At 61.7% G+C, this 26543-nt stretch overlaps 1 protein-coding gene across 2 annotated transcripts in view; it reads right to left on the bottom strand.

The window, feature by feature from the left end:
* Window positions 1–5557: 5557 nt before the first annotated feature.
* Window positions 5558–26543, bottom strand: part of LMX1A (LIM homeobox transcription factor 1 alpha) — a 103690-nt gene continuing 82704 nt past the window's right edge. The window contains exons 4-9 of one of the 2 annotated variants that reach the window (XM_054587571.1): window positions 10703–10875; window positions 9080–9157; window positions 7771–7831; window positions 7415–7441; window positions 6478–6675; window positions 5558–5718 (exon numbers count right to left, since the gene is read on the bottom strand). In XM_054587571.1, the coding sequence (XP_054443546.1) occupies window positions 5558–5718; window positions 6478–6675; window positions 7415–7441; window positions 7771–7831; window positions 9080–9157; window positions 10703–10875 (698 nt within the window). Of the gene's footprint in view, window positions 5719–6477; window positions 6676–7414; window positions 7442–7764; window positions 7832–9079; window positions 9158–10702; window positions 10876–26543 lie in introns of both variants that reach the window. The other variant, XM_054587572.1, reaches the window with a different exon arrangement.

Here is a 26543-nt window from a genome sequence, read left to right as displayed (position 1 = left end):
ACTTAACAATACGCCTTCTCTCCTGACCAACCGCGAAGCTCCGTGAGGGTGGCGGCTGCGCCTTTACCTTCCTCGCACACGGCCTGCCCCTCCCGGGGGAGGCTCAGGGGGGTTTGCGGAACTGAGTCAGTCCTGCCCGGCGGGGTGGGAAGTCCCGTCTGCCACGTAGGCCCATGAGGCCCTTCCCAGTCCAGACGGCTGGGTCGCAGTCTCCTCACAGCCCGTGCGGGCCCTGCCTGCCCCCATCCCCGCGTCCCCCTGCCCGCTGCGGTCCAGCCACTGTGCCGTCGCCCCAGACGGGACGACCCGCTCGTCCTCTAAGGATTTCTTCCTCCTGGCCTGTACTTCCCACCTGCGCTGCTGGCGTTCTCACCTTTCGAGGCCCAGCTCCACCCTCACCTCCCCCGGGAGGCCGCCTCCCCCCCGCCCCCCCCCCCCGCCGGCCTCTACCAACTCCGCTTGTACCTCCGGTAAAGCCCCGGCCCATCCTCACCCTCGGGGCACAAGCCTCTTCTCGCCAGCTGGACTTGCTCTCTCTGGGGAAAAGCCGGTCATTCCCAGAATGTAAGGCAGCCAGGAAACACCCCCGAATAAAACCTTCCTTTTTTTTTTATCATGGGAGAGTTCAAGGCCGAAGAGGGAGGACGCAGGGTGTGGACAAAGGTCTTGATCAGAAACAAAAGGAAGATGCGCTTCTCCCCAGAGTCGAACGGGGCTCCAGGCTCGATCCCAGGAAGAGGAATGAAGGGGGCTCCCGGGCCCCTGGTGAAGCCGCGGGAACACCCGGGAGACGCACGCGGCGAGTGTCCTGGCCAGGGCGGCGGCGGGCACACGGAGAGCGGTGCTGTCTGAGCGAGGGCACCTCGGGGTGACGGCAGGACCCGCCAGACGGCCCCTGCCGCTGCCACTTGGCCGTTTTCTGAGACCCACAACTGGGACGTGGCCCCGGGCCCCGGGCTGGGGAGGGGACCAGCCGGGTGGGGAGGGGACGGAAGCTGGACGCGAGGCCACCGCTGAGAAAAGGGAGAGGCATTTCTTCCAAAGCCAAGCCCTCAGGCTGAAACTCATGCCCACTTCTCGGGCCTGGAGAGAGCCCTTCAGAAGCTGCTCTCGAACACCGAGCAGATGAACGAGCAAACCATTTACCTTGATTTGTCGCACGAACTTTTACTGGTGGGCCTATGGGTATTTAATGTTGGAGTTTTAGGGGAACAAAAAAAAAATTACTGCCTTTTTTTTTTTTGTTGCTGCCCAAGTTTCCAGCTAATTGGTGAATATCACCAAGGAACCAGCCATATCGAGTTTTTTTCCCCCACTTCAATCAGCTTTACTGGCAAATCTAATTAAAGGATGAAGCTGAGATTTGTAGCCAGTCAGGATACCCAACGCAATCCCCTTGAGTGGCTCTGGCCCCCAACGGCACCTTCCTCGTTGCTGGGCCAGGACCAGGCCCTGCAGGCCCGGCTACCCCGCACCCGGCTCCTCCCCCGGGGGAGCGCGTTGGGGGTGAGCGGGGAGGCGGGGCGGGGGGTGCTTCTCCAGTGGAATCCCGGAAACCGGAGGCCAGGGGAGTGGCGGCCGCTGTCTGACCGCGATAAGCAGCCCGCTGCCGCCCTGGAGGGGGGCTCGTGATCAGCCAGCCCCACTTGGCCCCTCCCCCGAAGGCCCTAACCCCCCCCCCTAACCCCACGACGCGGGTCCTCCTCTCTCTGCGGCAGCAGGCGGTCGTCCGGAGGCTGCGGGGGTCTCTGCGTCCTGTCTCCTAGCTCAGGACAGGAGCAAACCTCCTCCGGGTGTCCTCCCGCCGCCCTTTCTGCTCCCCCCCACTGCGGGGGTGGGGGGCAGAGGGCTGGAGACGCCTTCTTCCCGCCCCAGGAGGTGAGGCGAGCCTTTGACTCCACCTCCCCTCTCCCCTGGGTCCCAACACACCAGTGACCATGGCCTGGCTTTGCCCAAATGACAGCTTGGACCTCGAATTAAGAGAACATACCTGGCCAGCCGGGGGCACGGGACTTCTGGTCAACATGCCTCCTAATGTGTGCGTCTGTGTGTGTATAGAGAGCATGTACACACATGTCGTATGTCAAAAATGTGTACGTGTGCCTATGTCGATGAACAATGGGGCGGCCCCAGGTGGGGTACGTAGGAAACGGCACAGGGACCGCGGACCAGCCTCCTGCAGGGCGCTGGCGCCTGGCTCCCCGTGGGCCATGGGTGCCCAGGACATGTGGGGAGGTTCGGAGAGGTGTGTTGAGAGGAGATGGACAAATAAGCCACCCTGACCCCTTTCTCGGGGGGATGAGAGGACCCAGCACTAATGTCTGTGGCCTCAGACCACCTGCAGATTCCAAAGGGGCCAGGCGACCCTCTCCGCCGCCCCCCGACGCCGGTCCCGCCCCTGCCAGCTCCCACTACCGAGCGTCTTTGCAGCGTGAGGGGACAAAAGGGGCTCCGCTTTCTTTCCAGCTGGGTTTGGCTTTGTGTATCCAGAGTCGATCTGACAGGGAGTCAAAGAAACACAAAACAACAGTAACTTTAAAAAAAATACGTTTATTTCTCTCTCATACATTATGTTTGGATGTAGGTAGTTCAGGGCTAGACCGGCGGCGTGGCTCCCAGAAATCCTCAGGAACCCAGGCTCCTCCTACTGTGTGGCACCTTGTGGGGCCTCCATTCACATGTTCACCTCAGGGCCTAAGATAGCTGCTCCAGCTCCAGCCATCATGTCTGCATTCCAGCCATGAAGGACAAAGTGGCACAGGGAAGGAGAAAGGGGCAGGACCTCCAACACACCATAGGCACTCGGGCTCTCTCACCGGCCCGGGCTTGGTCAAGCGGGCACACTCGGCTGCACTGGACTTTGCGGGGGCGTAGGCTCTATTCCCAGCAGCCTCGTGCTGGCTAAAACTGGAGGGCATTGTCTTAAAAGAGAGCAGATTAAGGGGAAATGACTATCTGCAAATTGCTGGTGACACACTCCTGCCACAAACACCGTCACCATCGGCCTCACCCAGCGCCTCCAATTCCACCATCGGGCAATGCTCCGCTCCCACCACAGGGCTCTCTAGGCACTTGCCCGCACCTGGCGCCCCCTCCTCCGCACGTTGCCCCCCCCCGGCCCTCTGGTTGGGCATGTCCCCCCTCCTCGCCGCCCCTCTCTGATGGCTCGGCTCGCGCCTCCCCTTCTTGGCGAAGCCTCTCCTGACGCGCAGAGCACACAGCGTCCGCGCCAGCCGTCCGACACCTGGCGTGCAGGTCAAGTTCACGTGCATGTCTTTACTTTCATCTACATCGTTAGCTCCTTGGAGGCGGGAAAGGTAATGTGACTTCTCCGTACCCCTCACGGCAGCACCTGGGCGTGCATGTGTTCCTAGGGGTCTACGCACCAGCCACTTCAAAGTTGGGGTGCCGGGGGGGGCAGGCAGGAGACTGAGCGCCAGGACAAATGGAGAAGGAGCTCAACGCTGCGCCCTGAGGCTTAATTTCTCTGAGCTACAGGTCTCTCATCTGCAACGTGGAGGATGTCACGCCCTCCCTGTTGAATCCAGAGGGTTGTCATAGGGACCTCACACACTTACACACTCACATCCACACACTCACACTCTGCCCAGTCTCAGCCCCGTGTCCCTGTTGACAAAACACCTGTGTCCCCTGGTTCCCGCCCACCATCCACGCCACTGAGTCAATGACAACTTGTCTGTAAGAAGTTTTTACTTTCGTCTTGGTTTGCCGAGGCTGAGGAGTGGGACAGCATCTCTGTCCAGCTCACACACGTGGAACCTGTGACGTTCTCCGCGGGGCCTTTCCACGGAGGCCAGGAGGCCCCACGCGTCTGCCCGATGTCCGCTCGCTGCACGGGGTGGGCTCTTGGTGGCTTGCAGAAATTACTCACTAGCGCACAAACGCCACCCGCCGAAGACGCTACCCTAAGGGGGCCTGGGCCCTCGGCCTGGCGGAGCGCAATGGGGCGAGCCGCTGGGCCCGACGCTGTCGTGGCTGGCGACGTCCCCTGGAGGGAGGCCAGCCTGTCCCCTACCTCTCGGAGGAGTCCTAGCTGACCCAGACCTCCCCATCACTCCTTCCCAGCTCCCGGACTCCAGACACAGAAGGCACCGTCTGAGCGCCACATGGGGAACGGGGGCGCCTGTCCCCAGGCATGATGGCAGCTGGGTGGCTGTGCTCAGGGGGAGAGGGGAGCCGGGAGGAGTGCCCCCCCTACCGCCCCGCCTCCAGAAACAGGCCCTCGGGCCCGGGACCCGCGCCCCCTTTGCAGAAAGTAGAGACAACAGGAGTCTTGGGCTTCTGGGCCACGCACACACACACCAGGCACAGCCTCCGTCTCTTTTCAGCTTTTATTTTTACCACCTTCTGAAACTGTAGAAACCATTCTTGGAGGGCAGACCACAGCCAGGCCGCAGCTCGCCGCCCTGGCCGGAGAGCCCTGGTCCCCTCCTGCGTCCCCTCCGCCGCGGCCCCTGCCCCCAAGGACTGGGCGCTCCCCCGGCGCTCCTGCCCTCACGGCTGCGGCCCAGGCTTTGCTGCGGGGACCTCGGGGACAGAAGTCCTCTAGCTGTGCAGCCAGCCCTGGGGGCCTGCTTTGCCACGTGACCAGCCCAGTTGTGTTTAAACAAACCTTGGGGGCCCGCCTCAGCCCTGCTCCTGCGTCCTGGGGGCAAACGAGGCCTCAGCGCCCCCCCCCCCCCCCCAGTGAGGTAGGTACATCCTCTCAGCCGCCCCCCCCCTCGCCAGCGATGACCGCCAGGAGCCAACTGCCGTTCCTGGCGCCGCCAGCCACCTCGAGCCAGAATTTAAGAGAAAGCCGAAGAGGGTCCAGGCGTTACGCTCTCTAGGAGCATAATCGAGGGCTGTTCTGTCCCCCGGGCCCCCCCGCTTCGACCCCCCAGGAGGGCAAAAGCCCAGAGCGTGCACTGCTGGCCCCCGACCTCGGTGACCCCGGGGGAGCAGCCCCTCCGCCCTGCCGACGCGTCCCTTCCAACTAAAAATAAAGTTTATAAAAGTAAATCATCTCGTTTTATAACTTAAGTGCATCAAGCATTTCCTTAAATATAGCTCACACTGAAAATAAAGTTACTTTGCTGTACAGCTGGTGTCTGTCATAATTAGGAATAGACTTTGATGATAAAGTAAGAAAGGTTACACACTCACACACACATCTGTCTGTCTGTCTATGGGCCGCATGGACGGAGAGACGTATGCACCTCTTGTGAAGCGCTTCCCCCGACTCAGGGGAAGCCGTTAGGGGCCTCTAACCATCTAGTCTGCGTGACAACGTCTACGTAAAACGTCCCCGTCCTTCGTGATAAACACACCTGCGTACCTAACACTAACTCTTATTAGAAACATTAAACTACGCGATCCGTTATGTAGCCAGTCTTTGGAAATGCCGACCTACCCCAGAGCATCACACGACACACCCCCGACAAGACGCCCCCCCACCCCCAGCCCCCCTCTCCCCGCCTCCGCGTCCTAAAGCCAGCCGACCCCTCCCCCTCCAGTGCTCCAGTCGGGGTCTAGCCGCCCGGCGCTGGGGGCAGGCTCAAGAGGTGAAGTAAGAATTCTGCATGGAGTACAGGTGGTCGATGGGGTTCCCCACGCGGGACTGCAGGGGCCCGGCTTCTGAGGTTGCTAGGAAACAGTCTCCCAGGTTACTGAGGGAGGTGTCGTCGCTATCCAGGTCGTGGAAAAGGGGCTCAGCACCTGCAATGGAGACCGGACATGGACGTCAGGGTCTGGGAGCGGGGACGTCCCTCAGGGCGGGGGCGTCGGTGTGTCCCCCGGTGAAGCTGCTGGGGGGGGGGGGTGCAGAGGGTGGGCTGTGTGCACCGGAGGCGGGATCGCAGTCCCCGACCACCAAGGGCTCTGCTTTCCCCGGGGGCTGGTGTCTGCGGCGCAAAAACTGAGAACAGGACCAAACGGCCAGAGCAGGCAGCAGACCGCGGAGACGGTGGGTGCGGGGACGGCTGGGCAGGCGGGGTCCTGGGTGGCCACCGTGGGCCTTGAATGGGGAGGGCGAGGGAGCGAGCATGCGCGGGCACCGCCCACCCAGGCTCTCCCTGAACTCGTCTGCGGAGGTGGGTGGGGCATCCGCCCTCGACGCCCCAGCACCCCGACAGAGGACTGTTGGGGACCACACATGTGCACCCTTCGCCTCCGTTTCCTGGAGCCCCTGGGGACCGGCCGATGCGTTTGGGACGGAGGGAGGCAGAGACCCACACCAGGGAGCCGGGAGCGGTCCTGGGGCCTGTGGGGTCACCTGGGAGGCGGAGGGGGAGGGGGGGGCGGGCAAGTGAACTAGGGACGTGTCATTCAACAAAGGTGAGCATCCCCGAGGGTCGCCCTGGAGGGCGGCGGCCACTCTCGCCGGGTCTCGTCTCCTTAACAGATCAGACGGGGACAAGGACGAGGTGACAGACACCACGGACCCCTGCCTGGGCCTGGCCGCGGGCGCCCTCTTACCGTAGGGGTGCATGTGGTCTCCGGGCATCTGGGGCGGGGTGAGGCCCTGCCGGAAGGGGTCCGCACCGTAGACGCCTTGCTCGATGGCCAGCAGCTGCTGCGGGGTGGGCAGCGCCGTGTAGGGGTTCATGATGGCCTCCAGGCCGGCACTGCCGCCGCCGTTTGTCTGAGCTGCGGGGCAGAGGCGGCAGCGGGTCACTGCCCGCAGACAGCCCAGCGCCCCCGCGGCCACCGAGGTACACCCAGCGGCTTCTGGGCACCACATCCCTAGTCCCGGGGGCCCCGCCCGGCCCCGGCGTTTGCTGTGGCTCCGTGAGGAGACGAGAGTGAGCGGCAGGCGGGTGTCACACAGGGAGCCTGGCCTTGCAGAGGGGTGGGCCGGGCCCGGGGCACCCGCTGCTGCCCGGCTGCGTGGACGTCACAGGCAGCTGGCTTCCCTGGGCGTGGGGCCCCGGAGAGTGGGAAGCAGGAGTAGCCTCACCCCGATGACTCAGCCTCGGAAGCCACACCCCGGGTCAGCCCTGCTCAGTGTCCAGGCTGTGACCACCAGGGACGAGCGTCCCGTCCTGCAGGGTCATCGTGGAGGGCGGTGGCCACACAAGAGGTGCAACCATGGCTACGTCATCTTATTTCCCTTCCTGGGCCCTGGTTTCCTCGTTCACAGACTGGATAGAAATGAGCGGCATCGCGGGGTCCCAGCCTGGGCCTCACAAGGGCCATCGGGCATCGCTTGGAGGACAGGGACGGGGCCGCTGAACCTGAGGGCTTCCTCAAAGCGATGTGTCATTAAAACAGAGGCCTCCGGGAGTGCGCTCAGGTTACAGCCACGGGAGCGGGCGGATCCAAAGGCCCCACCAGCACGACCCCCCGAGGAGCCCCGTGAAACTGCCGCTCAGAGGTGTCTCGGCGTCTCGGGCCCAGCGCAGTCCCTCCTCGCCGGGGACCCCAGCCCGCCCGGCAGAGCCTGTAATAACCCCTCCGCTCGCCTGGGGGAGTCGGGGGTGGAAGCATCTGGCCAGCAGCAGTGAGAACGGGACACTGTTAGTCTACTATCGTCATTTTCACCATTTCACGTCGTTTTGGCAAGGGCCAGGTCACAGTGGCGTCTTCTAGCGAGTTCACGTCCCAGAGGACAGAGGGCTGGGCGTGCTGAGGCGCCGCGGGCCGCGCCGACGCCCCCAGGGCCGCCTCCCGAGCTCCTGGGGCTCAGTTCCCCCACCCCCCCGAAGGTCCCCGCCCCACGCAGGTGGTGTCCGAAGAGCTGAGCAGGGGAGGCTACGCACTTACCGGAGCTCAGCCTCTGGCTGGTCTGCTGGTCTTGCTGCTGCTGCTGCCGCCGGGCCAGCTTCTTCATCTGACGAGCAGAGGGCCCCCGGGTTAGACGGCGGGACCTGCCGCGGGCTCAGGCCGCGGGGAGGGCTCGCGTGCGAGGAGCAGGACCACGTCCCGGGCCGTGACTCTCACGGGAGCCACGCTAAGGAGCAGCGCCCAGAGGTCCACGTGCCATCCCCTCGCGACCACCACGGAATGACAGCCGGCTGGGCGGCAACGCTGTCTCGGCAAATAAAACTTGCTGCTGACGTAGTGACAGTCTCACGTGAGGCCCGAGTGTGGGGAGGCTGTCCCCACGCGCCCCCTCCCCGTTGGCCCTTGCGTCTGAGGACCCACCAGGACAGCCCGGCCTCTAGGGGCGGAGCTTGCCTCCCGAAGGCCACGTGAGTGCACACACTTCCTGGGAGGAGCCTGGTAGCCCAGCGGTTCCCAAACCGGGTTCCGTGGAACGCCAGGGCGCCCCAAGAAGCCGGTGTGCGCTCCGAGGGCGTGGGAGACACTAGGTTAGACAGATGCTTTGCTGCCAGGTTTCTCGGGCTCCATGTGCACTCCGTGCTCCGGGGCTGCAGCTCCCCCAGACCTACTGACCCATGACACCCTCTCCCGGGGTGGGGACCGTGGAAGACACGCCCACGGCCCCGTTCTGAGGAATTCGGGTAGGGACACGTTCCCTTAAACAAGTGTGGCTAATCAGAAGCCGTTTGTTTATCGCCCACGGAAGATCAGGGCTCGAGAGTGGCCGGTCACAGGACACGTGCGTGGTGAGGTCTCCAGTAAAGGCCCGCGTCAGGGGACTGCCGAGACCACACGGAGGTCTAGCCCTCCCCTGGGGGCGGGGAGACATGGCCCCGGGGGCGGGGGGAAGGCGTCCCCAGGGCCACGGTGTTGTAACAGGACAATCACGTGTGTGACATGTAGGTTTCTCTGGAATTTTAAAAGAACTTTGGGGTCTGGGTTAAACTAACGGGACTTGAAGAAACTGCTTTTCCCAAAAGGTCCAGAAAGACATTCACACGCGTGGCTGGCCAGGTTCACAGCCATGGCCGCCGGGAAAATGAAAGCATCTCACCAAACCAAGCACCGGTGTCCCCTGCCACACGGCGCTGTGCCCCGGGGATTGCTGGTAACAGAGCGCCCGAGTCAGGAGAACCCCCTGCCGAAGGTGCTCTGGTCAGCGAGCGCGAGGTGCTCCCGCTCGCGGCTCCGGGACCCGGCCGCACAGACACGGGGGGGGGGGGGCGGGGGGCGGGGGGCGGGCGGCAGACGCTACCTTGGCTCGCTGGTTCTGGAACCACACCTGCACCACACGGACACTCAGCCCCGTCTCCGCAGCCAGCGTCTCCCTCACCTGGGAAAAAGGCACCACGAGACACGGAACTGTTGGTGTCTCAGCCCAGGCAGAGCTCTCTGCCCCCAGAGCACGGGATGCCCACGGGCCACGTCGTGGGGCCCACGGGCAGGGAAACCCCAACCCAAAGGCGTCGCTTCCGTCAGGCGGGGAGAGGGTCCTCCCACAGGGAAACAGCTGGAGGACAGCTGTCCTGTTAGATGGGAACTCCCAGAGGCAGTGGGCGTCTCTCGCTCTGGCCATCGGGCCGCCGAGGGGCTCCCGGACACTGGCAAACCCACGGTGCATCAGCTGAACGTCACACACGTGCATGAACCCCCGCCAGGAGAAGTCGGGGAGAAGGCCAATGTGCAAAAGCACAAGGGGTCCCCCGATCCCTTCTCCGGGCTTGCTTCTTTGACCTTGATGGTTGGCCCTGTCCCTCACGGCTCGAGGTGGTTTTGGGTGTTACACGGAACCCAAACGCGTGGGAGATTCACGCTCATGGTCACTGTGCGTGAGCCCTGCCCGGAGTGAGACAGGGGCCGTTCGGAACCCGGAGCTGTGCCGACAGGGGGCGATGCGGACCCCCGAGAAAGAGATGTGTTCAAACACGCACCCTCCCTGCGGACACGTGACAAGCAGTCGACACATGGCAGGTACTTAATAAACGTGGCCAAGACGGCCAATTGCCGCCCATGCTCCCCCTTCCTCCCATCGGCCGTCGAATCCCCAGGCTAAGTCTCAGCGGGGCGCGTGGTCACCCAGACTCCCTTCCCAGCCCCTGGCAGGGGGCTCTGCACAGGATTAAGTTTTGGCCAAAACCTATGAATGAAAGTGGAGCCAAGAATCCTGGGTTTGCCCGTAAAAAAGCAGCCGTGTGCCCTACTCTTCCTCTTTCCCCACCGCGGTGGCTGCAGGCAACGGTGACAACTCAGCCACGCCCGGCCCACGTGATGGACCACAGAGACCCGGGCAGTCTAGGACTGTCACCTCCGGACCACGCCCAACGAGAGAAATAAACCCTTCTGGTTAAACCACCGTATTTTTCTTTTTCCATGAGAATGCCCAGGAGCCTGGTCTGTGACGCCCCCAAGCAGGGGACAGCCCCCGCCCCATCCACAGGCGGGTGAACCAACCGTGGCCCCTGCAGAGGCGGGAGAGCGCTCAACAGCAAAGACAAGGAACTGCCGCGCGGCCGAGTCCCCAGACCGCCTCCCCACGAGCGACACGCGGGACCACAGAAAGAGTGCACCCCACGAGCCGCTGCGGCGCGGCTCTGTCACAGCGCCGGGTCCTCCCCGCCGCCCACGCTCAGGGAATGGCAGTGTGAGCGCTCGGCCAGGGGCGGGAGGACACCCACCCACAGGCCCGGCGAGGGTCTGCTCGAGCCCCGGCACGGCCCCGGCCCCGGCCCCGGAGCCTCCCGCCAGGCTCAAGGCCACCTGCACGCCACGCACAGCGCCCCCCACCCCCCCGCAGCCCCTGGAGCCCGTGGGCACCCCAGGAGCCGAGCAACCACGCAGAAAGGGGGGCCCGGGCCTGCCCCCTCCCCATCCCCCTCACCTTTCTGCACGGCTTGGAGGACACCTCAAACGAGGCCTTGAACGCTCTCCGCTGCTGGGTGGTCAGGATGGTCCTGGGACGCTTGGGGCGCTTGGGGTCCTTGCCGTCCTCGGCGGCGCCCTTCCCAGCCCCGTGGGCGGACTTGCAGAGACTTTCCTCATCATCGCTTTTGCCTGGAAGACGCAGAAACCAAGGCGCTGTGTCCCTCAGGGCCACTGCCGGACACTGGCCGGACGCAGCCCTCTGTCCGCGCAGCCAAGATGGCTCTGTGCCTGAGTGTGGCCGTCTTGCTCGTCTCCGTGAACGCTGGGCGTACAGGCTGAGCGTGAAAGGACACTCCCCGGGGGTCCCTGAGGGTGTGACCTTTGCAGTGTGACAGGGCGACCTCAGGCCCCCACCCAAACTACGCCCTCAGTACACGTCTGGCGCACGTGAGTCACCTCCTGTGCGGAACCCACATGCGGAGCCTCAGTTTCCTCATCGGCACACGGGTGACAGGACCAGCCACCCAGTGAGCAGCATCAGCAGCAGAGCTGTGTGCGGAATGAGTGGTGACGCGGGCAGAGGCGCTCGTTCAAACGGTGCCGCGTGCGGACGGCACTGCGTGCAGAGGGCGCTGCGTACACACGGTCCTGCGTGGAGACTGGGCCGCGTGCAGAGGGTCCTGCGCGCAGAAGGCACCGTGTGCAAGCCGTGCGGCGTGCAGATAGTGCCGCGCGCAGAGAAAGCCGCTTGCAGACAGTACCGCATGCGCGCAGAGGGTGCCGCCTGCAGAAAGTGCCGCGTGCAGAGGGCCCTGCCCGCAAACGGCGCCGCGTGCAGACTGGGCCGTGTGCAGAGGTTGCCGCGCGCAGAGGGTCCTGCCTGCAGACAGCGCCGCGCGCAGACTGTGCCACGTGCAGACTGTGCCGCGTGCAGACTGTGCCGCGTGCAGAGGGTCCTCCCTGCAAACAGGGCCACTTGCAGACCGTGCTGAGCACGGGGGATCCTGCCTGCGGAAGTCGCTGTGTGCAGACCGTGCTGAGCGTAGAGGGTCCTGCCTGCACACGGAGCCGCGTTATGTGTCCTGGTGCCCAGGAGGCCCCTATTGGATGCTGTGGGGAGACGTCTTTCCTTCTGCCGCTCTCCCCCGCCCCACAGCGCAAATGAATAAACCCAACAGACCCAGGGAGATCCTCGTGACGAGGAGAAGTTTTTCTTCCAGGGTCACTCAGCCCGCTCACCACTGCCACACGTCTGCAGGAGAGCACTCGAGGGTCTTCCTGGACAGACTTTTTTCGAAGCGCAAGGAAAAGAGTAAGTGCTGGAGGCTTCAGGGACTCGAGGGGAGACATGAGAGGAGAAGAGGGGGAAACAGGAAGCCACCGACTCACAGACACACTCTTTCTGGGCCCCGCCCCGCACCCCGCTGCCCGGAGACCCCCAGCCCCATCCTCAGTGGGAACAATACTTCTCTCCGCTGTTGGACGCCTCGGGGTCACGAGGACGCCCTGGGGTGCCAGGGATGCCGTCAGTGACACATGAGACCATGGGGCCGACACCCCACCCAAGGACCACGGAAGGCAGGGACTAAGAGGAGCCGAGTGTGGGACACACGAACAGCAGGTCCGCCGTATAGAACGTGTTCCATGTGCAGTTGTATGTATTCAGAAACCTCATATCTTATTCCAGCTTTGCCCACGACACGGCCCCTGCGAACGTTTCCGGAGTCGGCCTGATTCTTTTGGTCACCCTCCGGCCGTCTGCTACAATGTGCGCTGGTAACCAGGGAGGGCGTCCCGTCCCCAAAGACTTCAGCGCAATGGCTCGTGTACGGAAACACCATTTGGAAAGCGACACGGCGCAGCACCTGCACCCTCGGCTTTGGAGTCTCACGACCTCGGCTTCACTCTCGGGAACGGCCCATGATCACGTGTGATTTTGAACGAATTGTCGAGAACCAGCGTTCTCATTGGGGGAAGTAGCAGTATTGTTGGAATTCAATGAGATGGTAAGTGGGAAGGGTTTCTAACGCTGTCGACGGTGCCCAGTAAATGACCACCGCCGCCATCGTCGCCATCGTTCCTTCCAAGTAAAAGGAGAGCTCTGGCCCTGAGGCACACGTTTCTGTTCCTTGCAGCAGCAGGTGCCCGAGTGCAGACGTCTCTCTCGTTGCGGACGGGACCCTGGGCAACGCTGGCGGCACCTTGTACAGGATGTAGGGGTGTGGGCAGCGCTTGTGAGAAGGGAGAGAAAGAGGGGGCTGGGAGTCGGGGAAGCTTCCGGGACAGGGATGTCATGGCGAGTCTGCTCAAGCCCAGAGGCAGGATGGCCACGCCCCTGGTGTTTTGTGACCTGAGCTTGCCTGGGAGACAGGCTCACTCCCCAGGATGGAACTGGGGGCGGGGTCCCCGTCCGAGGCCCGCCCTTGGTGTGCATTTCGGAGGACGCAGAGAGACCGCAGGCGGCGGCTCACGCGTCCTCTCAGCTGCCCTAAGAGGAGAGAGGTGACGTTTGTTCTCAGGGGGGGAGGGAGAAGGGCACCGCTCTAGAGCCCTCCTGGCCACTGGTCCCTTTTTCCTGGTGATGGCAGTGTGGGCGGCGCCCCTGCTCACAGACACAGAGGGTCAATGGCTGGAGGGGGTGGTGTTCGCTCCCATAGGACCACGTCACAACCCAGCTGCCGAGTGGAAGGCAGGCCGCCAGTCGCCACTGCCTGGCGTCTGTCCGCTGCGCTGGACACGTCATGGGCACGGCGGTGCCCTCTGACCGTGCCGGGGGTTTCCGGGCTGCCTGGGATGTCCCCAAGGCGCGGGCCTTTCCTCAGTCGGACTCTGACGCCCACTCCTCCAGGAAAACAGCCAGTGTCTAAAATATACACAAATCAATCCGCCCTCCCCAAGGAAAGCTCGCAGAGATCCGGGAGGTTCCCCGGGAGGTTCCCCGGGAGGTTCCCCGGGAACCAGCGCGAGGACCGGGAGAAGAGGAAGGAACGCCTCCAAGCCCTCTGATGGCAGAGAGGACGGCCCCTCTCGGGCGCCGGCGGCTCCTCCGCCCGCCACGGCCCTGCAATCCCTCGTAACTGAAGCCGACGCCCTCAGCAGAGATGACAGCACCCCTTGCGTCTCCCCCAACACGTCAGCGTCCCCGGAGGCCACCTGGACACGAACGCAGTCTCCCTGGGACGCCTCGTGGGGAAGCGGAGATGCCGTCTCAGCGCAGCCGGGCGGGGGGAAATGAACGTGCTTGGCACAGACTTGGAAACATGGCTCTCGGGGCCTGTCTTCCCCCCCTTTCTTGTAAAACAGAAGAAAGAAAAAAAAAAAAGCCTGGATCGGTTCACGGTGTTGCTGCCCCGGCCCAGGCCTCCCACCGTTCGTGACATAAACAACCGCAGATGAAAGGCCCAGACGCGGTTCACGGCCGAGACGGGCTGAGCTACCTGGGGGGCCTCGAAGATTCATGTCAGGTGGCTGGAAGAGTCCCAGCGGCCCATAAACAGGGCCAGAGGATAGGAGCTCGGCCGGGAGGCGCGGGCGAGGGAGGCAGGGAGAGGCGGGGGCAGGCCTCCCACGCTTCCCGCGAGGGGCCCGGAAACGCCCTTCGGGCTGGGGGCGGTGGGGAAGGGGCCAGGGCTGGGGGGGGGGCGGCGGTGGGAGGAAGCTGTTCGGTCCCTGCTCGGCACCACGGCATGGAGCCCGCTCTCCCAGACACAGCGGGCGGCCCGAGGCGAGGCCGCGCTTCCAACCCGGGGTCAGCGAGTGACGGTCCCCAGAGAAGCTGGGTCCCATGGTTTGGAAACGGCCTGACGCACAGCTCTTCAAGGGGATCTCCCCTCAGACCCAAGCCAGGCCCCCTGAGGTGACTGGGATGCATTCTTTTTGTCGCTTGCTCAATAGGCCAGTACTGGGGGGCTCAGAGGTCAGTCGCGGCACAAGGACAACTTGGGACAGAGAGGGAGTCCCAGCTGCTACAGGACCAGGGAGGGCACAGGGCACGATGATGCAGGGCAGGTGTCACTCGATTTAAAACCGAGTGACACAAAGGAGCAACCCCAGTTACAGGCAGAAAGGGGGGCACTTTGTGCCAAAATGAAAGAACTTTCAATGACACAGAATAATCTGTTCATCTGCAAGGTGACGTACGTATTCCCGTGCTTACCTGATACTAGACATGGTTTCACAGGTGCACTGTTTCCATGACGATGTGATAAGGCAGGAAAATGGATAACTAGCCTTTTCTCACAGATGAGTAAACCGAGGCCCGGGCAGGGGGGACCCCTTGCCCCAGGGCGCCCAGCTCGGAGCTCTGTCTTCCGCCCACCCCCTGCCCACCTGACCTGTCCCGCCCTGTGCGGTTGTTGGGAAGAAGCAGAATTTCAGGAGCTGCCCAACAGGGGGCGGTGTCGCCGCTACTGGAGGGCGAGGACAAAAGAGCTACCGGGGAAGCCTCCCGGGGACCGACCCTGCCCCCGAGCACCTGCCGGAAGAGCCATTCTCTCAGTCCCGAAGGGACCGAGCTGACGTTAACTCTGGTCCCGCCGCGTGCCGCCCCCCACGGCCACTGCCGCCCCGCTCAGGAAGGCCCCCAGCGCCAGGGTCAGAGAGCTCCGTGCACTCCCGAGTCAGCTGCTTCCTAGGCTGTGCCCCAAGAAAGGCGCCTTTGTTCAGCCACGACCGCTGCGCACGGGGTTTCCGTGCCAGGGCGGCGGCGGGGGAGGGCCGGGGCCGGGGCCAGGGCATGCCAGTTCAGCCGTCCAGGTGGGCCCCCAGGGACCTGGGCTCCACGCGGGGGTGCTGGCCCCCTGCCACCACCGGGGCGCTGCTCTGTCCCCAGCTTGGCTGCTGCTCAGAAGTGGAACTTGTGCCCAGGAGGTTTGCAGGGAACGGGATGGTCTTGGCGGTAATGGCAAAGTTACTGAGGATTTGCACCGGACTCGGGCCTTTCAGTATGCAAACGGGCTGTATGCTGGCACGCACACACTTGCACACAGGCACACACATGCCCACAGGCGCAATGTATGTGCATGCATATGCGCACACACATGAACATGAGTGTGTATACATGCCTGCTGCATCTTTTCCTCTCTGAGCTTTCCTATCACTTTCTCCTTCCCCTTTTTAAAGACAATGTGGCCACATGCAACTCAAATTGATAAGCTCTGTGTAACCGCTGACTGTCCCTGGGTACAGACGTGTCATGGACGAGAAACGCCTGCCACTGGGATCTCAGGAAATCCGTGCACCTTGTCACTGCATTCAAATCAAGCACAGATCAATGCACCAAAAAACCTGTAACTTACACCGTGCCAGCCTGGCCTGCCTCTGAGCGGGGACCTGGGACACACAACCAGCCGAATCTTGGGTTGGGGCTCAGTGCTCGGTCTCCGTAAAGCCCCTCCCAAGCGCCCAGCGGGCCGCCGGCGCGGGGTGTGGGACACACAGCCCCGTCTGCAGTTGACATTACTCAGGTTCGAGTGTGTTTGCCGCCTCCACTGACTCCAGCGGATCAAGCACCTAGTCTCCCGGGAATGGTCCGATTTCTCTGCGTTCACGGCGCGTTCGGGGGGATAAAATTGTTTGAGAAAATAAAATTGTTTCTAGGCAGGGTTGGAAGCCCAGGAGTTCATTTTTTCACCAGTTTGAAAAGAGACCCCGATAACAGCCCTGTGGGGAATTTGGAGTGGAGGGGGCAGGGAGTGGGCAAACATGCTAAGTGTTCTCACTGCAGAAGAGACTCCTCGCTGGACAAGCTCACTGTGGACTTCGTCACAGAGACGTGGCCTGGCTGGGACGTGGCCTGGCTGGTCAGGGCTGACCGGACTGCCCGTGGAGGTGCCCCGCTCGCGTGAAGCCGCCACGCAGCCAGGTCTGCGCCTCTGGACCCTACTCCATCACCCGCCCGCCATTTCCGACGCCTCCAATTTCTTCCTCGCCGGTGTCTTGGGTTGCCTAGGTTACGTGTGGTTCCTTGGACTCAGATGCCATCCATGGGTCCCCTGTATCACCTGGGGGCCTGCACCTGTCTGGGTTCAGCCCATGGGAGGAGTTTAAAAGGAAGTCCAAGGAAAGGGAGAAACCGAGGCATTTGTGAGCCCTCCTTCTGCTTTGGGTGGTACCTCTGGCCACAGCTGTTCCCGGAGGTCTCCAAGTCATACCGGAAAAGCCCACCGAAGTTTCAGCTCCCCCGGGTGTCATGTGTCAGCCTGCAGCTTCCTCTCGCAAAGCTGTGACGGGTCTCAGCATCCCGATTTGTCTGCATGTCAACAATCTCATCGGCCGGGGTGCCAACCCTCAGCATGAACTGCTCTCCGTTTTAAATGCCGACGGTTGCTTCTGCCTCCTGGTTGGCCTCTGGCTGGCACAGTCCTTGAGGCCGACAAGGGACCACACTGGTGGGGCAACGGCCCCTCCTGCCCCAGGTGAGCCTCTCGGACGCTCCGCCTCCCTAGCCGTGCTGAAGCCGAAGGCAGCTCCGAGCCCCTATCACTACACGGAACCACCTCCGTAAGGTCCTTCCGGAGCAGCAGGCAGGTGACGAGACACCGCAGTTGTTTGTCCCGAGCCTCAGGCTGCAGGTACAGGAGTCCCTGGAAACGGGTACCAAGGTTCTATGCGCAGTCAGCACCATGGCCAGATCCCCAGAGCTGCAGATCAAAGCTGGAGGCCAGAAAGGACATTAGCGGGACTTCCTTGTGGGGACTGGAGAGAGAACAGGACAGCAGGTTAGTTCTGCTCCTGGGGCCTCTCTCCACTGTGTCTGCCCTTCTGGGCCCTCGACCGAGTGAACTGTTAAAAAGCTTCCGCTACAGGCGCAACACCAGGGAGCAGTTGCGAAGGCAATGACCTCCGCAATCTGTCCTGGGAATCAGCTACCACGGGTCATCAAATTCCAGCTGCCCTTCCTTGCAAAACGGGGTTATTTTATGGGCCACCCAGAAACAAAATGGGACCAGTTAAACTCTCGTGCAACGACGCATGCTATCCCAGGTCTGGGTGTGTTAACACGCAACCAGTAAAAATGCCTCAGCCCGTGAAACAGCATCGGCTCGGCTGCAAGCGCCTAAGTCCTCTTACACATGACAAAGTGGTTAAGGGGCTGGTCATTCCAGAAAACTCCAAGGCGCAGGACCTCAGGGATGGCACCCATCGGCGGACGTCAGAGACCGCCTTCCGGTCATATCCTCTGTAGTCACGACTGTGTCCCATGTCCCCGAATATCTCTTCGGCCACATAAATGACACCGAGGGGGCCATCACACTGGCCCTGCAGTGGGCAGGGGGGAGGGAGCTGAGACTGCATGTGCCTCCCCCAGGAACCACGCTGTGGCCTCGGACGAGGCACGCCACCCCAATTCCCTCCTCTAGGAAGTGAGGGAGCTGGAGGGGCGACGGCTTAGAGATCTTTCAACGCCGATGTCCGTGTTCTCCAATGAAAGGGGAAGGCGCTAACGTCACTGCCGTCTGGTTACAATCACTGAATTGACCAACAGCTCTCCATCAGCAGTGTTCCGTGCCCCGGGGACGTTTGGAACTGTGTGAGGACTCTCTCTGGTGGTTCCGGGGACCGGTGGCCTTCCCGGCACACAACCGATGGAGGCCACGGATGTGCAATAATTAACTGTCCCACGGACGATGCCACAGCGGGTGCCCTCGCTGGAAAACGTGGCCTGAGACCTTCCGAGAAAGCGTTTGTGAAGATGACCGGCAATCTCTGGGCTTAAGCTCTGGCGCCACCATGTTTTTGTCTAATTTCTCCTTGTTACTATAATGGCTTAACATGGAAGCTACAGGAGGGCAGCAGCAAGACCGTCCCGAGGGCCCAGCCGGGGCGGCGGCCTGAGCCCCCACGTGCTCCCACGAGCCTGCCGCGCTCCGCTCTCCCCCGTGGCGAGGCCAGCCCCGCATATGGGGCAAGAACTCCCCGCCGGGGCCGTGCGAAGTGGACCCAGCCGGTTTCCCACTGATGTCACGTGGTGCACGAATCGTCATGTGACAAGAGTTCTTGCCCCACCCCCCAACCCGGCACATCCCCTCGAAGGAACATGCTGGGCAACGAGATGGCAGCCTGGAACCTTCCAGGTCAGTGACTTCCTGTTACAGCGGGGAGACTGAGCCCCAGATAGGTGAGGGGCTGGATGTCTGGTCACAGCAGCCCCCAGCCCGGGCCTCCGGCATCCTGGCCCCGAGTCCAGGGACCCCTGCGCACGCCGGGGGTCTGTCGTAGGTGCTGGGAGGGCAAGGTCAGAGACGGTCATGATTCCGTTTCCGGCTGAGCAGACTGAGCCCCGGGAACCGGCAGGGCGGGGGCGGGGGCGGGCGGGGTCCACTAAATACGCCAGGTTTTCTAAGAATAGTGACCTTCTTGCATAAACAGTCCAATTGCCCATTCTAAAAGTGGCATTAATACAACGCAAATTTGAATCTTCATTCAAAGATTGCTATTTGTCCCTCTGATGCCGGCCTTCTGGTCCAAGACCCGACCCGGGAGGAGGCCACGCTGCGGCCAGCCGCCGTGCCCCGTCCTCCTCCGACCGGGACGCTCCCCAGCCTTCCACCCCCCGGGCCTTCACGGTGGGAAAACACAGGCGATCTTGCAGCATTCCTACCGCCTCGGGTTTGCCCGGTGTCGCCTCGTTACTCCTGGTAAATACAGGTTTGCGTTTCCGGCAGGAGCCGCAGAAGTGGTGTCGCGGGGAAGAGCTGTTCTCATCAACTCCGCACACCAAACCCCCTCACCCGTGGGGGCTGAAAGGTTCTCTGAAGTCAGCCATTCTGTCTTTTGGATTCGCTCATTAGAGTTTGTGGGCAGAGTCCGTCTTTTTTATGGTTCTTGGTTTTTTGGTTAAGGCCCGAGGCGCACTGTTCTGAACATAAGCGGTCGCTTTAGACGCCACCCGGTGGGAAGCCCAGATGACCGGGTGCTCAGCGGTGCTGGGGACACTGCCTCAGGGCCGATGTTTAGAACGAGCCTTTGCTACCAGCGCGTTTCCTGACCGACTCCTTCTTTGTACTGAAGGAGGATTCCAAACAGCACGCTCTCCTTCATCGGGAATTCTAGGCACTTGGGTTCCATGGAGCCAGGTTTGGCGCAAATTACGCGTGTTGTTATTCTAGCTGAATGGTGTTTGCCTTCTTAAAGTGATGTAATAGGCATTTTTACCTGCTCTGAAAATTCTCAGTTCTAAAGGTTATACCTTGAGAATTCTAGCCTCCAGGACACTCTGATACAAGTTCCTCCCAACTCTCTGGAAACTTAATGATCATGAGCCTGCCTTTACTGGAAACCTGCCAACACAGCAAGGCCGGATGTGCCCCCTGCACCTGGCGAAGCACTCAAGGGGGCTCCCTCAGACACGAGGAGGAAAAGCTTTCCTTCTGCCGCCCCTGATCCTTGGGTACATCCCCGGTCAGAGAGCACGAACCCGCCCCCACGGTCCACGGGGCAGGCAGTCGGGGCTTCGCCTGTGCCGGGGCAGGAGCAGCCTCGGAGGAGGGTGGGAGTGGCCTGTAGCCTTTTGGAAAGAGGTGCAGACCTGCCCTGGTCCCTTCCCACTGGCAGTTACTGAGTCAGGTGCAAAGGCCTCAGATTGGTCCACAAGGAGGCATTTCCACTCCTCCTGATGGGCCTCAGAGGAGACCCAGGAGGTGCCCGTCCGCAGTCCTAGCAGCCTGTCGAAGGCCAAGGGAGGTGGCTGTGGGTCTCTCTCCACCACAGCACGGAGCATGCCCGCAGCAGGGCACCGCCCAGCGGGAGGCAGGTGCGGTGCCAGCTGGGCCCTCTCGGTGCTCTGCTCAGGGCGGGAGGCATCCAGCGTCCTTGCCCGCCTGCTCTGGGGGACGGGCAGCTGTCTGCCAAGGTGCCCGGCTTCTCCGGCTGCAGCTCACGGCGGACCTAGAAAATTAGCAGAACGCAGAGAAAACGGACGGGCGGCCCCAGCTCCGTGAGCCTGAACGAAGTCTTGGGGAAAGTGCTAGAGCCAAGGTCACCTTCCATTTGGCACGTTCCCCTTCTCAGGGATGGTGTCTGGCATCTTCTGTCCCCCCTTCAAGGACCCGAATTCCCTCTCGTCACAGCCCAGCTGCTGGGAAGGCCGCACCAGCTGCGGTTCCTTGCGTGACTGTCAAGCAGCTGAAAGCGCAGCCGCCCCGCCCTGGCTGAGGGCGCCGGTGAGCCAGGAAGACGCCCTTGAGCGCTGGCACTTCGCACGTCCTCACTCTCCTTGTCAGGCTACGACAGGTGTCGCGAGGACCCGCGCAAGTCCGCGGGGCATGCGTCCAACAACCAGTTTCCTTCGCTGAGCACTTACTTCGCACCAGGCACCGTGCCGAGCACTTTGCCTGTTGCCCTGCAAGGGCCTCACGAGTCCCTTTCACAAGGTATGAAAGGGAGGTCCAGAGGTCCCCCAGGCCACCGGCCACCAGATGGAAGAACTGGATAGTAAAACCCAGTATCCAACCCCGCAGTCTTTTTTTAAAAAATGCACTGACTGATCCACCGACGGCTGCTGTCCTCATCTTCCTCTCTCATCAGTTCCTCTCTTCTCTACAGTCATTCAAACTCTCAGCGTGGACAGCAGCTCAGCGTCAATTTATGTGCAGACAGCAAATCCCCTGACAGATTCCGGGGCATCGAAGTCCGTCTCTGTAATGGACGCAGTGTCTTTTTTATCTTTCAAGTGCCCGGGGCGCACCGTCGGAGGCTGGTCATGGAATTCAGGCTCAAGTGCTGTCCGAATGGAGAACGTGGGCGGTGATGGTGACCGTGGCGACGCGTGGAAAGTGTGTGTCATTTATACGCCCTAGGATCAGAGCCAGAAAAAAGATGCCTGAGCCTCATCCGACTCCCACGTCCTCTTGTGTATTCACTCATGAAAACGTGCGCAGACAGAAGGCTACATCGGTCAGAATCTGAAACAGAAGGGACGGGGTGGGGGCCCCACGGCGTCGTAGGATTATTCTAGAATGGCCAAGAAACGTGGGCATCAGTTCCTCACCCTTCCGAGCTTACCCAACGTCTGCAGTCACATGCGCTGGGGGAGATCAGGGTGACCCACGGCCGTCCTGGGACTCGCAGGACAGCGGTGTCTGTAGACTGTGGTCACCAGCAAGTCACCAGCAATACTGTGGGCACCTGCTGCTCACGCGTGAGGTCAGTCATTGTTGCGTGCATCTGACGGGCTCTCTGGGCTGCTCCCGGTCAGTCGTTCTCGGACTTGACAAGACAGAGCCCCCGCGGGAGTCTACCCCGCCCCCGCCTCCCCCAGCTGCGTGTACAAACTTCAGATCAGACCACCTTCAGCACATACCCAGGAAGATACCCAAAGCCCCCCTATTTGGCACCAGTCCTGCCACTCGCCAACACCGGGACCTCAGTGCCCCGAGGGACCCTCCATCTCAGCCGCTCCCCCACCCACCGCAGCCCGGCGCCTGCGACCCCGCCCACCGGAAGCGGCTGCGCCCTTTCTTCTAACAACACACTGCATACCTTTCACCATCTGCAACAGCCTTCCTGTGCGGACTCAGCCACAATGTCACACCCATTGTGAAGCATTTTCCAAACAGCCCCCGTTCCCCCAGCCCCTCAAGGGGAATTACTGCCCCTTGCCCCCGTCTCCGTGACCTTAGCACCTGTATGGCAACGATAACACACATGCGCATGGCATTTTCCTGGAATTACTTTGTTATAGGCATGTCTTATCCACCAGGAACCTGAATGCTTACAACGCAAAGGCTATTTCCCTCCGTCTTGTGACCACCGGTGTCTAACCCAGCGTGGGACAGAGAGCCAGACCCTCGAAATGTTTGCCGAACTGGCCTCAATTTAATTTAGCGTCACTAAGAGAGCAAGGAACAAACACCCGGGCCGTGGACTTAGCAGCCGGAGTCTCTGAAGTCTGCCCCTCCAAGGCCAAAGTGAAAACTGAAGTAATTACTTGGGGGGGATAATTCCTAAAAGGAGGAAAGCCATTTGCATTTGAATGATCTGGTGAGGATTTTCTGCTTGTTGATGTTCCTGGAATTTTTCAGATAATGGCTTCCATTCTTTGATTCTTTCGTGGTCTAGAGAGTAGGCCAGGAAGTTAATCTGTCAATCACTCCCACATCTGAAACCAGGCCACTTTCCCCTGGCTCCGAAGAGACAAATTCCATAGAAACAGAGCATTTCAGATGCCGTGGCGTGGAGTTCAAGGGCCTGCCTGCTTGGATCCCACCACTCACGGGCTCCTAGAGAAGCCGGAGGTGCGAGGTTGCTTTTCTGCGACTTAAACAGCCTCTTGTCTTCCCGACGTTTACTTATGCCCTTAGAATTCTCGTGGCACGAAGGAGGGGAGTGAGCAGTTCTGCCTGGAGCAGAGTGTGCACCACAAGTCTGGGGAGCAAAACCTGGCCAGGACGCAGGTGCCCCTGGGCCCGGAAGAGGAGCTGGATTCAGGTGGCGTGTCTGTGCATCTGTCCCTTTCTGAGCATGTGCAGAGGTGGAAACGTGGGGGTGAGACAGAAGATGACCTCAGCGCGCTCCCGCGCGCGCGCGCGTGCGCGCACACACACACCCACCCCCATCCCCAGCACCTGCTTTCTGAAAACCTCCTTTCCAAGCCCAGCCCAAAGGCGCGGCTCCCCCAGAAGCCAGCAGGCGGATTTATGTGGCATTACTTTAATTAACTCTGCGGCGGCGCAGGGGACACAAGGTGGGCCCTAATCCCTCTGCTTGACGTCACTTGGGAACAGGACCCGCGAAGAGGAGGGCTGGGGACAGGACGACCCCGTCGCGACCCGGGCCCTGCGCCCGGGGGAATTAAGGGAAGGAGAAATGTTAGTACACTTTTAATTGGAAACCAAGTCCTCCTTTCAGAGCGGCTTGTTTATTCAGGACCGGCATCAGAACTCAGGGGAGGCTGTAATTGAAGGGCCGGCTTTGGAGATTATGGTGAACATATGGCCCCAACGCCGGGCTCTTTATCTGCATTTTCTCATAAAACTGCCGTCCATGTGTGTTTTCTGCGCTCGTCCGCTTCCATTTCTAAAGGCCTTTGAAGAGCGGGCAGAATGTGCGGGGGATGTGCGCTCCGTTCAAGTGCGCGCTTGGCAGCCAGCGCCTCGCGCGCCCCCCACCCACCACCTCGAGCGCCTAGGGCACCTACCACCTCGCGCGCCCTCGCAGGCGCGCGTAGAGCACCTACCACCTTGCGCGCCCCCGCAGGCGCGCCCATGCACCGACCGCCTCGCGCGCCCCCAGCACACACCGTGCGCGCCCATGCACCGACTTCCTTGCGCGCGCCCCTCTGCACACACCGTGCGCGACCGTGCACCGACCGCCTCGCGCGCCCCCGCCCCGCCTCGCACACCGTGCGCGCTCATGCACCGACCACTTCGAGCGCCCCTCCGCACACACTGTGCGCGTCCCTGCACCGACCGCCTCGCGCGCCCCTGCACCCCCGGCACACACCGTGCGCGCCCATGCACCGACCGCCTTGCGCGCCACCTCCCCCGCCACCCGGACACTTGGCGCCTACCACTTTGCGCACCCCTGCACACGCCGTGCGCGCCCTTGGGACCTACCCCTTCGCGGCCCCTGCCCCCATCATGCATGCCCGGGGCACCGACAGCGTCGCGCGACCCCGCCCCCACCATGTGCGCCTTCGGCACCTACCGCCTCTCGTGCCCCGCCCCCACCGTGCACATCCAGGGTACCTACTGCCTGGGGCGCCCCACCCCCACCATGCGCGCTCTGGGCGCCTACCACCTCGTGGGGCCCCGCTCCCATTTGCGTGCTGGGCACCCACCGCCGCACAGGCCCCACACACCCCACACCCACCGCGGGGCATGTTTGATCTGGCCCAGAGGCTCCCCCAGACTCGATGATACAGGGCGCCCCACGGGCTGAGCCCTGAGAGGGAAAGTGAGCAGTGAGTGAGAGAAAGAAAAGAAACGGGACTGGAGACTGCCCAGCTGGGGCGCAATTGTGAGGCGAAGGCAGAAGGCAGTTGCCAAGGTAGCGGGAGAGGAGAGCCCTACCGCCACCTTCCCTTCCTCTAAGGCTGAGAGGCAGTCTCGCTGTGCCTGGTTGGGGCCAAGGCTGGGTACAGAAGGGGAACAGAAACCCAGGTGTCTGGGGACAAATTCACACTTCTCTCTCTCATCAGCCGATCCATGGATCATCGTCTAGGTGTGCCTCCTTGTAGACCACAGCACCCATCAGCCCCTGCTGCTCGCCCCCGCCCCCGCCCCTGCCCCGGATCTCCGGGCGGCCAGGTAAAACGCGGAGCACACAGGCAAATCCGAATTTCCGAGGAGCAATAATATTTCAGTTGCATGGGATGTACACACACAAAAGTTAATCACTGTTTGTTGGAAATTGAAACTTAACAGGATTTTTGTTGGCTAAACCTCACCAGCCTGCTCACTCTAAGAGGAAGGCGGTCCTTTCTTTTACTTCCAGAACCTTGCTGGCTCAGCACCGAAGCTGTGCAGCTGTGAAAAACAGCGGCTGAGGGCCCCATCCCTGTCCCCTGAACCCCACCTGCTGCTGGAGCAACGACTGGGACCCCTGGCTGCACAGGATTCCCATCGAGCCCTCGAGGCACATTCCGCAGGGGCCCCAAGTCTTTCTTTAAAGACAGACGTCCAACAAGTTTAGAGAGTGACCTCTTCGACGAGTAGCGCTCGCGGGGACATGGAATCTTGTTTACCTATTTATGTGGTTGTTGACAGCCTCCCTCCACCGGACGATCTCCTGGGACAGACCCGCCACGAGGTCACGGCTCGGCAACGTCTGCTCGGCCGTCAAGCCTCATACGCTTCTACGCGTCCCCACGCCCCAGAGCCAGTCCTTGCGCAGCCCCATGACGGGATGGAGGCCGAGCTGGTGCCCACTGTTCTCCCACGTTTACGGGTTCCTAAGGAGGCTACCTGCACAGTCACCTTGAACGCCAGCTTGGCCCACGGATCCCACTGCGCGCACGCGCATGCACACGCAACTCCATTCCCGCTCAGAATCACCAAGAAAAGCACGCATGCGTCAGACTCCCCGCATGGAAACCTGGATTTGGGCCACGAAGAATTCAGCAGCTCTTAAATCACCCGGTTTTCTGTACACTTCTGCAGCACAAAACACCAGAGTACTCAGGGGAAGCCGCGAGCTGGTCTGCCACCAGCCCTCCTAAATGGGACATTGGGCTTTCCCAGGTCCCCAGTACAGGGCACAGGGCAGTATGGGAGGTGATTCTCCCTCCTGCTCAGTGAACTAATAATGCACCTTTAGAGCCATTGTGGGGCCTGTAGGTGGGAATTCTAAACACTGATGTGCTTGGCTGGATCGTCTGAGCAAGAACAACGGTGTTTCCCTTCTACCTCCTCCATCACCTTGACTACACGCTTCTCTGGCCACTGAGCTCAGGGGGTGAGAGGCAGAAGCCACAGGCTGGCCTTGCGTGACCAGAGACCTCACTCCCGGCATCCACCGGTCACACGGCGGAGTCCTGCCGCTGTACCCAGACAGGACACATGCGCCCTCCCTGCCCCCGGACATGCAGACCTGAGGGCGCACATGTCTCTCAAGGGTGGGGTCTGGACAGATGGCTGGCACTGCAGGTCAGCCTGCAGAAAAGGAGTCTTTTCTGCTCTGCACTGATTAACTGCACTGTTGTATTTATTCATTTCATTAACGAGGGCTTTGGGCAGCGTGGCCGATTCTGCTCGTCCGGATAAATAGGTCGACTGGGATTTCCTGCCACGGGAGCGGCACAGAAGTGTGCTGAGCAACGGCAAAAACAAAGCCAAACCAACCAACTGCGGACAGCACGTTGCACGTGCTTTAAAAGCACGTCCACGGACACACACGCACATCCTCGGGTCCTTCAA

Source organism: Pteronotus mesoamericanus, unplaced genomic scaffold (genome assembly GCF_021234165.1).
Source record: "Pteronotus mesoamericanus isolate MK-2021 breed Mesoamerican mustached bat unplaced genomic scaffold, CSHL_Meso_final scaffold_1186, whole genome shotgun sequence".
NCBI classification, from domain to species: Eukaryota; Metazoa; Chordata; class Mammalia; order Chiroptera; family Mormoopidae; genus Pteronotus; species Pteronotus mesoamericanus.
Note: the sequence above shows the minus strand (reverse complement) of the source record. Positions and strands in the feature narration are given on the sequence as shown.